Source organism: Trachypithecus francoisi, unplaced genomic scaffold (genome assembly GCF_009764315.1).
Source record: "Trachypithecus francoisi isolate TF-2019V2 unplaced genomic scaffold, Tfra_2.0 Lachesis_group11, whole genome shotgun sequence".
Lineage (NCBI taxonomy): Eukaryota > Metazoa > Chordata > Mammalia > Primates > Cercopithecidae > Trachypithecus > Trachypithecus francoisi.
In genome coordinates, this window is record NW_022681456.1 from 81,529,956 (window position 1) to 81,544,796 (window position 14,841).

Here is a 14,841-nt window from a genome sequence, read left to right on the forward strand (position 1 = left end):
AGCTCTGGGTTCAGCAGTGGGCACATGGTGTTCCAGTTTACAGGTTAGGCGATTCATGCTCACAGAAGTGAACTCTCATGCTGTAGTCGTCCTGCTGGTTAGAGGCAGGTCAGTAGTGTCCAGGGCTGCAATTTCAAGCCCTCTGTCCCATGACCCTGGAAGCTACTTCCGTCCTACTCCTGCCTCCATCACTTGCTGAATCTTACTGCTGCTTCCTCCGTGTGTCTCCTGGTATCGCCTCCTTTCCTCTTCATCTCCAGGGTTCTCTACTCTGAGCCTGGACCCCACTCTTCAAGCTATATCCAAGTGATTCCCCAATTGGCTGGCCTCTCAGCCCTGCAACTTTCAGGCCCTCCCCACCCTGCTAACAAACCAGTCGGCCCGACCCGAGGCTGTCACCACACTGCTCCCTTCCTTGGCAACGTTAGTGCTGCCAACCCCTTAGGGCTCCTGGCCATTGCTGGGATGCAACCCTCACTCCTCAGGCCTGATCACCCCGTCCTCCTCAGAGGAGCCCCGAAGAGTCCTGATAAAGCTTTCTCCAGGGCTGTGGAAGGCCAGCAGAGGGATTTTCAGCCAAACCCTCACCTGCAGCTTAGGAACACAAAGGCCTAGCGGTTTAGGGTCAGCTCTGCCTCACCAGCCTGGGTGGTCTCTAGCTTCCCTTCTCAGACAGATGAAGTATAGCCCACCCCATGTACAACACTTTGAGGAATACTTGCTAATGCTCATTGAGTGCCAACTGTGTGCCAGCACTGCTGTCAAGCCTTTAACTGATTATCTTCACAGCAGCCTGTAATACAAATACTATTATCATCCTAATTTTGTCTATAAGGAAAATAAGGCAGAGTGGTTAAGTAACTTGCCTAAGGTCACACAGCTAGTAAGTAGCAGAGCTAGGTGTGGAATCCAAGCAATCTGGTTCCATAACCCAAGCTCTTAACCACCAGGTTATTTTGCTTATATAGAAAAAGGAATAGAGAGGAGGGGGTGCTGGAGCTAGAAGGGGCATTGGATGCAATCGACTCCAAACTTTTTATTTCATAGATAAGAAAAGAGGTTGAGGGAGGGGAAGAATTTATCCAAAGCCATGGTAACTTAATGGCAGTGTTAAAAAAATCAGTTTTATTGAGATCATAGGCCAGGTGTGGTGGCTTATGCCTGTAATTTCAGCTCTTTGGGAGGCGGAGGCTGAGGCAGGTGGATCGCTTGAACCCAGGAGTTCAAGACCAGCCTGGGCAACATGGTGAGACTCCGTCTCTACAAAAAAATACAAAAATTAGCTGGGTTTGATAATGCATACTTGTTGTCCCAGCTACTTGGGAGGCTGAGGTGGGAGGATCACTTGAGGCTGTTGAGGCTGCAGTAAGCTGTGATTGCACCATTGCACTCCAGCCTGGGTGAAGAGGGAGACCCTGTCTCAAAAAAATTCTATTTAGGGCTCAAAAACTGAACAATAGAAACTTTTAATTGTCATGGAAAAAAAACCTCAGAGATTATATTGCAGCCCAGGAGGGCCCACCAACAGTAATGTGCTGCTTAGACATACTTGTCGAAGGTTGGGAATGGCCCAGACCCAGGGGTTTCCAAACTGAGGACCCTAAGGGCTGCTTTCAGGGCTGCAGGGGGAGGTTAGTAGGTGAGAAGTATCATGGTCCCCTCCTCTGCACCAACTGGATCATCTCTCCTTATCTGTTTTACTCATGAGGCTGTGCACGTGATTTTGTTTGTGAGGGTGCTTTTGCCGCCAGAATATGCTGGGAAGCCCCTGCCTGTAAATGCCTGGGGTAGGAGGCCAGCAGGGGCAGCTCTCTGGTGTGGGGAAAGAGGAGCCCCTGGGTACAGACCCCCACGCCTGGCTCTCAGGAGTGTCCATCCTCTTATTGCCCTCACTGGCCTCTCCTTAAAACGCTGATGGCTCTTATCTGCAGAATCTCTTATCCCCATATTGACTCTGGCTCCTCAAGAATGACTCAGGCCCGGTGGGGCAGTTGAAGTTGGGTGACCGAATGGGGTGAGGGTGCCTGCCTGGCCAGGGAGGGCAGGAGCACTTTCCCACACCACACAGCGGATTTGGAGCTGAGAGTGACAGAACCCCTCAGGATCCCTTAATCCCAGGGCTGAATGTGTGAAGGGCTTGCCTCCCTCACCCAGAAAGCCCTGAGCAAACACTCCTTCCACCCGGCTCCACACCCCTGTCAGCTGCTCATCCCTCTGTGAAAAGATTGGGAACAGCTGCCAACAAGGAAGGGTCACGGAGGGCAGTAGCAGAATCTGCGTGTGGGGGTCTGGGGAGGGGCAGGGGACCAGCTTTTAGCTGTGGCTGCTGGGTAGAGGCACCTTGTTCAGCCGCCTGCCTCTGGCCCAGATATGAAGGAGATGTCTCTCCCATTTTCAGGGAAAGAAACTCATCTCTCTTTCTCTCTCACTCTAGGGTGTAAAGGTGCTTTTGCATAGGAAGTTCTTCCTTATGTCTACCTTCCGTTTCTCAGGCTCAGTTTGAAGGTTTTGTGAGCTTCTTGCAATTCTGATTTAATAATAAGGACACAGAATGTGGCTCTAGACTAGAACTTTCTTCCTGTTTGGATTGGGTTTATCGTAGGGTTTGTCATGAAATTAATTTGGATTTAGTAAATTGGAGGAAACAAAACTGGCCCCTCAGGATAGTGTCATACCTTATTGTGTACTTGTAAGAACAGGGCCACATCAACCAAACAACTGACCATGTGCTGAGGGTAAGGACAGAAAGGAGCTGAGCCGCATCTGCAGAGCTTGCAGTCTGCTGGCCAGACCCCATGGCCATCCTGGTGGACCATGAGCTACCGGGCTGTATAAGTCGCTGTGTACTTTTTTCCCTGCAGATTCTGTGCAGGCCAGTCACTCATATAAAACATTGTATCTACCGTTTTATACATTGTAAGGTCACAAGCTTTGAAGTCAGACAGATAGGACTGACTTCCCATCTCTACCATTTCCTGGCTGTGTGATCTCAGGCAAGTTACATACCCCTCTGAGCCTCAATGTCTGCAGCTCCAAACTGGACATAGTAAAACAATTCTTTGGCCAGGTTGTCAGAAGAAGCACCTAGTGTTCAGCATATAACGGTAGTTCCAAAAGAGAATCCCTTCCACCCAAGAGGCACCGCTGTCTTTCCTTCGTCTTCCTTCTTGTATCAGGGATGGCATAACTCAAGTCACCTTTATGAGAAGTACCTCAATTGCAGCTCCATGGTTTGGGTACCCTACAGGCACAACATAAGACTGATTGCATATTCTATATTGTTTCCCTGAAAATCCCCTTGGCTCCTGGCTTGCTTTTTGTTCTAAGCAGTAGATACAACTTTAGGGGCAGTGAACCCATGCCATTTTCTCCTAGTGTTGGAGTGTTACAGCCATAGAGTAAAAGACCCAATAAGCACACTACTAGCCATCTCAGGGATTCACCTGTACTCAGGCAAAGCCTCTACCCTGGCCTGTGATAGTCCCCACCAAACCCCAGGGGCTACCAGAGAAGAAAGCAGTGAATGGCAGGTGCAGAGGTTGAGGTGAGGCAGCTGGGGGAGCTCCGGCCCTCACTCAGGGTGAGATCCCAGTGGCCCTACCATGTCCTCTGGGGCAGGAAACCAGTCAATTAGACCTCAGCTTCCCAAGGGGGATACTCACATGTTTCCTCTGCTCCTGCAGCTGCAGCCCCCAAAGACCTGCAGTAGTTCCCACCCTCCTTCCAAGCCATGCCCACCTTAGGAGCAAGAGTGGAAATTGATAGACCCTGGGATGCTAGTGCCCCCAGAGCCCCTTTGACCCAAGCAGCGAGTTCCATCAGGTTTATCGGGTGCCCATTCTGCATTGGTTGTGACACAATTTAGACAGAGTGGCTTTATACCAGGCAGAACAGTGTGAGTGAGAGGCCATATGTGAGTGATAGGCCATAGAATATGTAGCCTTTGGGACCAGACTAATGTGAGTTTAAATCCTGCCTCCACCATGTGCTGCTGTGTGACTCTGGGAGCTACTTTACTTCTCTGAGCTTCTGAAAGGAAGGTTAATGGTGCTAACCGCATAGAGCCTCTAAGTAGACTAGTTGATTAAGTCTAGGTAAGGCATCCAGCACAGGACTTGGCACAAAGTGGGCGTTTGGTGAATCTGGGCAGAAAGGATCAGTGAAAGTCCAACCCCTTCCTTCTAGAAGATGGTTCTGGCTCTAGAATGCTCACCTACTGCAGGTGGACTGACCCATGACCCGGGCATTCTCCTGTAATGGGACCTGTGGACTCCAGTCCTTATGGCCGCAGTCCCTCCACCCCCTCTCCACTTACTTAGAGGCCATCTTGGCAGAGACAGACTAGAGGTAGGGGTGGGAGGGGATGGGGGAATGGGGACAAGGGAGGAAGTGGCTGCAGAAGGAGCTGGCTGAGCTCCCAGCCAGCCTGGCCTTCCGTGCATCCCTGCGTTGGGGTGGGATCTGCTGACCACTTTGTCCTCAGCACTGGCCCCTGCCTTCTGTCTGTGCATGGAGTTAGCCGTTCACTCTCTCCCTGGCCAGCTTTCATTCAGCTAAGGGCAACTTGGGTCTGTGGGATTAACCAGGTGCTGGTGACCACTCTTCCTCAGACCTGGGGTCTTTTCATCTATGAGGAATTGAGGAAAGCGGGGAGAACAAAGACAACCAATATCTCCTTGTAAATGACAACGGCAAAGCCTGGGCAGGAAGAGAATGAATGCCTGCTGACCTCCTATATGCCAGGCACCATGGGGACATTGTCTCATTCCCTGTGAGGCACACGTCCCATTTGGTAGATGAGAAGATGGATTGGATGGTACATTATCACGCTGCTGATAAAGACATACCTGAGTCTGGGGAATTTACAAAAGAAAGAGATTTATTGGACTTACAGTTCCATGTGGCTAGGGAGGCCTCAAAATCATGGCAGAAAGCAAAAGGCACTTGTTACATGGTGGTAGCAAGAGAGAGAATGAGAGCCAGGTGAAATGGAGTTCCCCTTATGAAACCACCAGATCTCGTGAGACTTATTCACAACTACAAGAACAGTACGGGGGAAACCGCCCCATGATTCAATCATCTCCCACCAGGTCCCTCCCACAACATGTGGGAATTATGGGAGTACAATTTAAGATGAGATTTGGGTGGGGACACAGAGCCAAACCATATCGGATGGGTTCAGAGTGATTAGATGGCCCACCCAAGGTTACACAGCTAGTTAGTGGCAACAGGAGGGATTTGAACACAGATCTGTTACACTCAACTGGGAAGAATTTAAGTTATGGCTTAAAACTAGGATTTTGCATTTAAAAACATTGCTCTGAGAAGGGATCCATAGGTTTCATCATTCAGCCAAACGAATCCCCAGCAGCAAAAAAGTTATGAACTCTTGCCCTGAATTCTGCACCATTCTAGAAAATCAGAACGCGCCTAGCAAACAACTGGGCAGCAAATGGAGTTGCAGAGTGCACAACACCAGACCCCGCTGGAGAACGCCCATCTAGAATTGTGCAAGCGCAGACTGAAGGGAGGTCTGCAAGGCAGCATGGGTACCCCGGGCTGAGAAAGACAGTCAGAATTTTCTTAGGGAAGATGTTTTGTCTTCCCCCATCTCCTTAGTACCTAGCTCCATGCCTGGTAGGTTCTCAGTAGCTGTTGGCCAAGTTGAAGTGAATCTGGATCTAGGTTTGGAAGGCCAAGGCTGGCATACAGAATATTTCCCCTTTTTATGGGTACATGGAGCCAAGTACATGTGGAGGAATAAGAATACTAAGAATAACAAATATACATGTGGCTTTTGACAGTTTACAGAGCACTCCGTTAATCACTAGCTCACACTATCCTGAGAAGTGGTAAGGCAAATATTTGTATTACTTCCAATTTATAGGGAAAGCAACTGGGCTTCAGAGGATGATTTGTTCCGATTTGCAGAGCTGGGAGGTGGCAAGCTGTGCACTCAAACTCAGGCCCTCTAACTCCACATTCTGTGGGGGTGAGAGGATGGGTGATGGGGTGTCTTTTCTGGAGGAGGGAGGTGCCGTGAGGCTGGGGAGATGGAGGTACAGTGGGTGGGGACCTGGAGGGCTGGGCCCAGGCAGGGGCTTCTCATTAGGAGGCCCTGGGGCGCCGGTTCAGGTTCTCCCAGAGAAGAGTGTGATGGGATCCAGTAACCTGTGCCCTCCAGATGACTTCTGTAGGTGTGTTTAGTGACACGCTCAACAGGTGCGGGAAGGATGGGTTTGTGCCAAAGGCCAAGCCCAGAGATGTTTCAGATTTTTCCCTTTATGCCCCTGCAACCAAGCCCTGCTGCTCCAGCACATATAAGAGACCCAGGTTGAGGGCTCCAGCATTCACCAGCCTGGGCCCTCTCGCTTCTCTGATAGCTCCCAGCTTACTCTCTGCAGCCATGATTGCCAGACAGCAGTGTGTCCGAGGCGGGTCCCGGGGCTTCAGCTGTGGCTCGGCCATCGTCGGTGGTGGCAAGAGAGGTGCCTTCAGCTCATTCTCTGTGTCTGGAGGTGCTGGCCGATGCTCTTCTGGGGGCTTTGGCAGCAGGAGCCTCTACAACCTCGGGGGGAATAAGAGCATCTCCATGAGTGTGGCTGGGTCACGACAAGGCGCCTGCTTTGGAGGTGCTGGAGGCTTCGGCACTGGTGGCTTTGGTGGTGGATTTGGGGGCTCCTTCAGTGGTAAGGGTGGCCCTGGCTTCCCTGTCTGCCCCGCTGGGGGAATTCAGGAGGTCACCATCAACCAGAGCTTGCTGACCCCCCTCCACGTGGAGATTGACCCTGAGATCCAGAAAGTCCGGACAGAGGAGCGCGAACAGATCAAGCTCCTCAACAACAAGTTTGCCTCCTTCATCGACAAGGTGAGCTGTGTCCCCCGCCGGAGAGGGGCAGTTAGAAGAGAAGGGTCCTGAGTCGTGGGGTCTCAGACCTGAGCCTACCACAGGTGCTGGGAAGACCACTGAACTTCCCCAGGCCCCAATTCTCCAGCTGTTGAAGGGGCATCGCGACTTTTAACCTTCCTTTTTTGTCCCATGGCTGGTGGGAAGGTGGGAGGCTCAAGGCAGTTAAATGTTTGGATTTCCTTAGACATGCTGTGGGATACTGGACAAATCACTTAACTTTTCTGGCTCTAGTCATCCCAGCTATAAAGTGGGTTCATTATTTCTCTGCTTCTTCTCAGATTTTAGTTTTGAATTTAATGCCGTTAACTCCACTAATCACTTAACAATGGCCACTTCTGTTCTTAGAACTGAAGAAAACTAAGCTGATTGTGCAAGTGAAAAAGGGACTGGCTCCAGTGGCAGATTCTAGGTCTCACCAGGGCCCTGGAAATGTACCTTTTTCATTCCTTTGATTGAGCAACACTGCTCATGTCTGGGTCTGTTCGAAGAAAGGAGGAGACAGGTCTCTTCTTTTTGTAGCCCAACTTCCTTTTTCATGCAATGTCTAGAAGTTCAAGTTCTTTAAGCTCAGTTACAGTCATGCATGATGGATGATAGTGAGCAGCGCAGCCCCAGAGAGCCGAGTCATCCAAAGATTGACGACTGGGTGGATGAGTGCCGCCCTTTTGTCCAGACTGCCCTGGTTCACCAGGCATCAAAGTCTGAGGCAGCTTCGACATATGGGGCAAGAATGAACACTCTTGGAGTAGAAGGAGGTGCGTATTTGCTCTTCTTGCTAGTTCGAATAAACCCATAGTAGCTTAAAGAGGTTTTACTGTGACTGTAGGACATGCAGATATGACAGCAAAAACTCAGGGCTCTTTGATGCATCCTTGTCTCATCTCATCTCATTTTACCTTTCGAGTTCAAAATGTGATCAGTCTCCCTTACCTGCTTTCCTTTCAGTTCTGAGGCTCGTAAAGTGGAAATGTCATGCTAAGCTGCTGTCTTGGTTCATCTGGATAGATTTTTTCATAGAGGGAGGGAAAGTTCAGGAAAGTCCTTTGCAGAATGGAGTTTAGGTGAGACTCATAATGTATATAGGGCCCTGGTTTTAAATATCTGTACTCAGTTGTTCACAGGTTCACAGGGACACACCAGGTCCATTGATAAGTAAGCTTACTAAAAAAGTCTGTGGTGACTTTATCTTTTGTTTGCTTTGGCTCAGGATCACTTTGAATGGAAGAGCCTCCAGACTGTGATGTCTCCTAATTTTATTTTGTTATTTCACAGAAGTTTAATGTTCTTCTTTGGGGCTTTGGGTGCCTGTGGTTAGGAAGTTGTTCTTGCTGCACTGTCAGGCCCTGCTGCTCTGGCTGTGCTCTGTTCTCCACAACATATGTGACCCCCTTGGTGCTATGGGCTCGAGAATGGGGCCGTCATGTCGACCCGAGTGAGTGGTGCCCTGCAGATGCAACATAGTGGCCCTACTTGGGTGGTTCTTGGGCCGTGTGGTTCCCAGGGATTGACTGGATTGGTGTTGGCCTTGGCTGGCCCTCCTGCCACACTTCAGGCCCTTATCAGTTGGTTGGTGCCTTTATCAACACAGGTGCGGTTCTTAGAGCAACAGAATAAGGTCCTGGAGACCAAATGGAAGCTGCTCCAGCAGCAGACGACCAGCACCTCCAGCAAAAACCTTGAGCCCCTCTTTGAGACCTACCTCAGTGTCCTGAGGAAGCAACTAGATACCTTGGTCAATGACAAAGGGCGCCTGCAGTCTGAGCTGAAGACCATGCAGGACAGCGTGGAGGACTTCAAGACCAAGTAAGTGGGGAGGAAGGAAGGGATGTCATCTGACACATGTGCCCAGCCACGCCCAGGCTCCCGGGCCTCTCTCCAGTGGCTTAGAATCTCAGGCTCTGAAGGTGGCTAGGAAGGCCCTCTAGTCTGTTTTCCTACGTCGACATAGTCACGTTTTCACAGGGTGAGGTCTAGTAACCACAAGTTGTTCCAAATGGAAATTCAATGATAGATTCAGGGATTTGGGTCTGCCATATACGAACAAGATCAGAACCCAAATAGATGAAAAGCAGTATAGTATGGTCAGAAGAACACAGGCTGTAGAGACAGATGGAGCTGGTTTGCATATTGAGTCCTCACTTACTATCTGTGTGACCTTGGGTGAGTTGCTGAACCTCTCTGAGCTTCGGTTTTATTCATCTTCAAATGGGGATAATATTCCTACTTTATGGGTTGTGAGAATTAAATGAAATTACATGAAATAGAGAAAGCATGTGGCATATTTCAGTACACAGAGTGAACACTGAATACACAGCACCTCTCATTAAACTCACTATAGGATAGGACTGACAAAATAAATACCAACCCTCTCTCTCAATTCATTCACCCACCAAACAAAGGGAAATGGAGTGTGCTGATGACATTGCTGAGAATTTAATCTGCCAAAATGGCCAAAAGTACAGCCCTTCCATGGATGTTAAATCAACTACACCATTGCTGGATTTTCTCTCGAAAACAGTCTCTTTAAAGTTTGGTTTTCATGTCTCTGAATAAACCTTGGCCTAAACTGGTACTTCCTATATTCAATGAATGCAGTAATGTAGGTTAAATGAATACCTGTATGAACATGGGAAATGTAACTAATTACCAGGATATCTCCAAATTTGTTTGGAAATGCTTGAAAACAAGCAGCAGAGATCTGAGAAACACCAGCTCACTGTGGGCTTTTGTCTTTTTCTCCCCGTGCCCACCCCCAGGTACGAAGAGGAGATCAACAAACGCACAGCAGCTGAGAATGACTTTGTGGTCCTCAAGAAGGTAAGAGATGAAGGATAGTAGGGAGTGCCTTCAGGGTACTCCTTCCCTTGGGGAGTGGTCTTTGGTTGAAGTCATGGGTTTGGTCCATCTCTGCCTCATCTCCACTTACTTGGAACTACCTAGATCTATACAGTCAAAGAAAGTGGGTAAACAAACCAGGTTCTAAGGGATTAAAGTAGGGAGGAAAGCCTATTTCCATTTTTTTTTTTTGAGACGGAGTTTCACTCTTGTTGCCCAAGCTGGAGTGCACTCTTGGCTTGCCGCAAGCTCCATCTCCTGGGTCCAAGCGATTCTCATGCCTCAGCCTCCCAAGTAGCTGGGATTACAGACATGTGCCACCACGCCTGGTTAATTTTGTATTTTTAGTAGAGACAGGGTTTCTCCATGTTGGTCAGGCTGGTCTCGAACTCCTGACCTCAGGTGATCTGCCTGCTTCAGCCTCCCAAGTCCTGGGATTACAGGTGTGAGCCACAGCACCTTGCCAATTTTTATTTTTATAAATTCATGGGGTATAAGTGTAATTTTGTTACATGGACAGTTTGTGTTGTGGTGAAGTCAGGGCTTTCAGTGTATCCATTGCTGGGATAACATACATTGTATCCAATAAGTAATTTCTCATTGTCCACCTCCCTCCCACACCTCCCTCTTTCAAGTCTCCATTGTCTATCATTCCACCCTCTATGTCCGTGTGGTACTTGCCTTTCTGTGCCTGAGTTATTTAACTTAAGATAATGAACTCCAGTTCCATCCACATTGCTGCAAAAAGACATAATTTCATTCTGTTTTTATGGCTGAGTAGTATTCTATGGTGTATATGCACCACATTTTCTTTATCCAATCATCTGTTGATGGACACTTAGGTTGATTCCATATCTTTGCTATTGTGAATTGTGCTGCGATAAACATGAGTGCAGGTTATCTTTTTGTTACAATGATTTCTTTTCCTTTGAGGGGAATTCCAGCAGTGGGATTGCTGAATCCAGTGTTAGTTCTATTTTTAGTTCTTTGAGAGATCTCCATACTATTAGAAAAGCCTATTTGGATAACCAACTTCTATGTCTTCAGGTGGCTCTAGGGGAAGAATACATAAAATTGGTCCCCCACCAGCTCACCTGCTGCTGAGTAGTCTTTCCTAAGAGTAGACTTTCCTAAATGCTGCTGAGAACACCTGTAGGTGTCACTTAGTACCCTGTCCCCCCACTGGCATTCCTGTTCCTCATCTCTTATCCTCCTTCCTCCTCTGCAGGATGTGGATGCTGCCTATATGAACAAGGTGGAGCTGGAGGCCAAGGTGGACAGTCTTAATGATGAGATCAACTTCCTGAAGGTCCTCTATGATGCGGTGAGGGATCCTCTCCTCCATTCAGGGAAAGGGAATCCCCTGTCTGTGACGCTGCTGGTTGGGATTTACAGTTCTTTGAAAGGACTTCAGCTCCCTTATTTTAGGGCAGTGGGTTTTCATCAAGGTCATACATAGAAAGGTTTGAAGCCGGAAATTCAACTGGGAGATTCTTAGAACCAGATGTGGTCTTGGTCTTAGAAGGGGTGATTAGATCTAAAGAGTGCTTGGAATAGAATTCATTGCTGTCGAGCATTTTTTCTGGTGAAATGGATCCATTCCATTCCCTTCCATCCAACACACCGGCACTCACTGCATTAGACAGAGTGGCTTATGGTTCCTGGGGACCAGTAAAGACTAGAAGCATTGCTCTTCCATTCTGAGCTGTCACAACCACTTGATTTCTGCTTAGAACTTTACCTGTCTCTCCCCTTCCCTCACATTGTGAATGCCAGCTCTGCTCCTATCTGAGCCTGTATCAGGTCAGTGAAGGCTTTCTTAGGGGGGCTGATGTGAGACATTTGCCTTGCAGGAGCTGTCCCAGATGCAGACCCATGTCAGCGACATGTCTGTGGTCCTCTCCATGGACAACAACCGCAACCTGGACCTGGACAGCATTATTGCTGAGGTCCGTGCTCAGTACGAGGAGATTGCCCAGAGGAGCAAGGCTGAGGCCGAGGCCCTGTACCAGACCAAGGTGGGTAGTGTGGATCTCTCAGGAGATGGGGATGGTTCTGGGGCTCTGCTTTTTACATCTGTGAACAGGTGATCATTAGCTCAAAACCAACAGAAGTCAGATATGAACAGACGTTTCCAGGCATCATTGGTCCTGGTCTGAATTGCCACCTGTGGCAATTCTCACTGAGTTCACTTGAGAATGGATCCTACCCAGATGCCCCTGACCCCTGGTTCTCTGTGTTTTCTTGAGTATTAGGTCCAGCAGCTCCAGATCTCGGTTGACCAACATGGTGACAACCTGAAGAACACCAAGAGTGAAATTGCAGAGCTCAACAGGATGATCCAGAGGCTGCGGGCAGAGATCGAGAACATCAAGAAGCAGGTGGGTGTCTCTCCCTTCCAGATGAAGCACAAGGCCAGGGGCCTCAGGCAGACATCTACAGAGTGGACAGGCAGATAAAGCTTCAGGCCAGAAGACCCTGAGCTTGTTGCTGGGAATTCACAGCTCTTTGTGCAAGCCATACCCAGATTTTTTCAGCAATAACCCAGTTGGCACAACATGACGCTCCTGGTGCATAGGTTTCTTGGCTCTTCTTCATGGGTTTTTGCTCATCTTTATTTAATCAGTCAGGTGGAGGCATTAGTGGGCTATGGCTGGAGTGAATGAGATGTGTAAGTGTCAGGGAAAGTGGGCAGTACAGATAGAATCTTGACATCCTCACCCAAGGAAAGCTGGACCAGGGGAGGGGACAGGTGTAGAGGCCTTGAAGGCAGGGCACTGCTGACCACCTCTCTAATGCCTTTGTCAATAGTGCCAGACTCTTGAGGCATCCGTGGCTGATGCAGAGCAGCGTGGTGAGAATGCCCTTAAAGATGCCCACAGCAAGCGCATAGAGCTGGAGGCTGCCCTGCAGCAGGCCAAGGAGGAGCTGGCACGAATGCTGCGTGAATACCAGGAGCTCATGAGTGTGAAGCTGGCCCTAGACATCGAGATCGCCACCTACCGCAAACTCCTGGAGGGCGAGGAGTGCAGGTGAGGGGTTAGGCAGGGTATGAACATGAGGGCTGGAGAGGTCCAGGGCCATGAGCTTGTACCTCTGCCGGGCTGCAAGTGTCAGTGCTGTGCCAGTGCATTATGAACCAGGACAGCTTAAATAACAGGTTCACACTGGGTCCTCAAACTCAGAGGCTGCTCAAGGGTAAGAGAGGTGAGTGAGGCTTATTGAACGAAATTCTGTGCTCCCTGAGGTTCACTGCCTTTTCTTTCCCCCACAGAATGTCTGGAGAATGCCAGAGTGCCATGAGCATCTGTAAGTACCTTCTGCTCTTGCTGTAGTTGTTCATTCACCCGGGTCTTGGCTGAGACCCCTCGGTGCTGGCACCATTGGAATAACTGTGTCCTTTGCATCTTTTCTGCAGCTGTGGTTGGTGGTAGCACCAGCACTGGAGGCATCAGCGGAGGATTAGGAAGTGGCTCCGGGTTTGGCCTGAGTAGTGGCTTTGGCTCCGGCTCTGGAAGTGGCTTTGGGTTTGGTGGCAGTGTCTCTGGCAGTTCCAGCAGCAAGATCATCTCTACCACCACCCTGAACAAGAGACGATAGAGGAAATGAGGTCCCTGCAACTCACTGTGTCCAGCTGGGCCCAGCACTGGTGTCTCTGTGCTTCCTTCACTTTACCTCCATCCTCCCTCTCTGGGGCTTGTCTTATTAGTGTCCCCTCCACTATCCTGTGGGCTCTCTCTGCCTCAGGATGATCTCCTGGGCTGGGACAGGGACTCTGCCTCTTGGAGTTTGGTAGCTTCTTCTTGATTTGAGCCTGGTGACCCACCTGGAGTGGGAGGGATGTCAGCTGACAACTCACCTCCCATGGACAGAGAAGAAAATGACCAAGAGTGTCATCTCCAGAATTATTGGGGTCACATATGCCCCTTCCCAGCCCAATGCCATCTCCCACCAGATCCTGTATTATCCATCTACAACAGAACCAAACTACTTTTCCATCACCTGGTAGCACCTGGCCCTGCAAGCTTAGGATAAGAACTACTTAGTGTCCCATTCTACTCCTCTCATTCCCTCATCCATCTGCAGGTGAATCTTCAATAAAATGCTATTGTTATTCATTTTGAGCAATGGTCTTTTTTCCCTGGGGAGGGATCTCTAAAATCCTGTATAACTAGACAATTTTGGTGAAGGTGGATGCTTGAGGGTCTGAAGGATCTGTCTATACAGATCTGGGTCATCGAATAATTTCTCAGGTCTCTACTTCTAGGTTGCTCGAATTATTGGGGGAGAAGTACAGTGTATAGAGGCCGAAGGCTGCCTACAGGGCAGTTGTACAGACTCAAGGGGCAGCTGACAATTACACACACATTAGCTATTGTAGGACACCCTGGGGCAGCACCGTTTCAATGCTGATCCTGGAATAAACCTGGAGGGAAGAGGTTTAAGTCTGCAGGTGGGGGGCATTTGACAGGTGTGAGAGAAGCAGGCCAGGGGTCTCTGCTGAATATAGAGCAAGAAGATATGGAGCTTATGAGAGTGCTTATACTCTGTGTCTAGAAAGGCCTCCCTATTTTCATGAAATTCCATGCATGGGGCTAAATCTCACTGGCCCAACAAGGCTTTCAGGAACCTGTTCCAAGAATCAACAAGGTCACGGTTGTTGGAAGGAGGCATGCATGTGCGTCATTCTCCTAGAGTTTTCATGAGCTGCTTGCTTCCCCAGCTCCTCAGGGGTGCCTGGGGTTATGTCTGTGGTGCTCTCCCTGAGTGGCAAAGAATGTTGGAGGTGGAGCAGGTCTTCTGGAGCAGCAGTGGAGGGAGCTCTCTAATTACAGAAGTGAGGATAGGATAGTCAGAGGTGGGGGTCTGGGTAGAGCCTTTGAGGACACCCTTTTTCTATACTGGAATTGGTCCAAGGTACTTGGAATTGGTCTGAGTATAGAAAAAAAGCAAAGTCTCCCCTTTTCCAAAGATTTCCCAGCTCCTGCTCTGCAGTCTGACCCGAATCAGTTTGCTGCAGATGCAGAATGCACTCTCTGCCTTGGCCACCCAACTGCGCCTCCCACCCTTGACTGCACAGAGTTCATTCAGACTCC

The 14,841-nt window shown here is 49.3% G+C and overlaps 1 protein-coding gene across 1 annotated transcript; it reads left to right on the plus strand.

Moving 5' to 3' along the window:
• The first annotated feature begins 6,268 nt into the window (after nucleotides 1–6,268).
• Nucleotides 6,269–13,863, plus strand: KRT4 (keratin 4). Its single transcript, XM_033221989.1, has 9 exons — nucleotides 6,269–6,868; nucleotides 8,499–8,713; nucleotides 9,667–9,727; nucleotides 10,974–11,069; nucleotides 11,599–11,763; nucleotides 12,001–12,126; nucleotides 12,557–12,777; nucleotides 13,020–13,054; nucleotides 13,164–13,863. The coding sequence occupies exons 1-9, from the start codon at nucleotides 6,407–6,409 to the stop codon at nucleotides 13,343–13,345; spliced, it is 1,563 nt and encodes a 520-aa protein (XP_033077880.1). The 5' UTR covers nucleotides 6,269–6,406; the 3' UTR covers nucleotides 13,346–13,863.
• The last annotated feature ends 978 nt before the right edge of the window (nucleotides 13,864–14,841 follow it).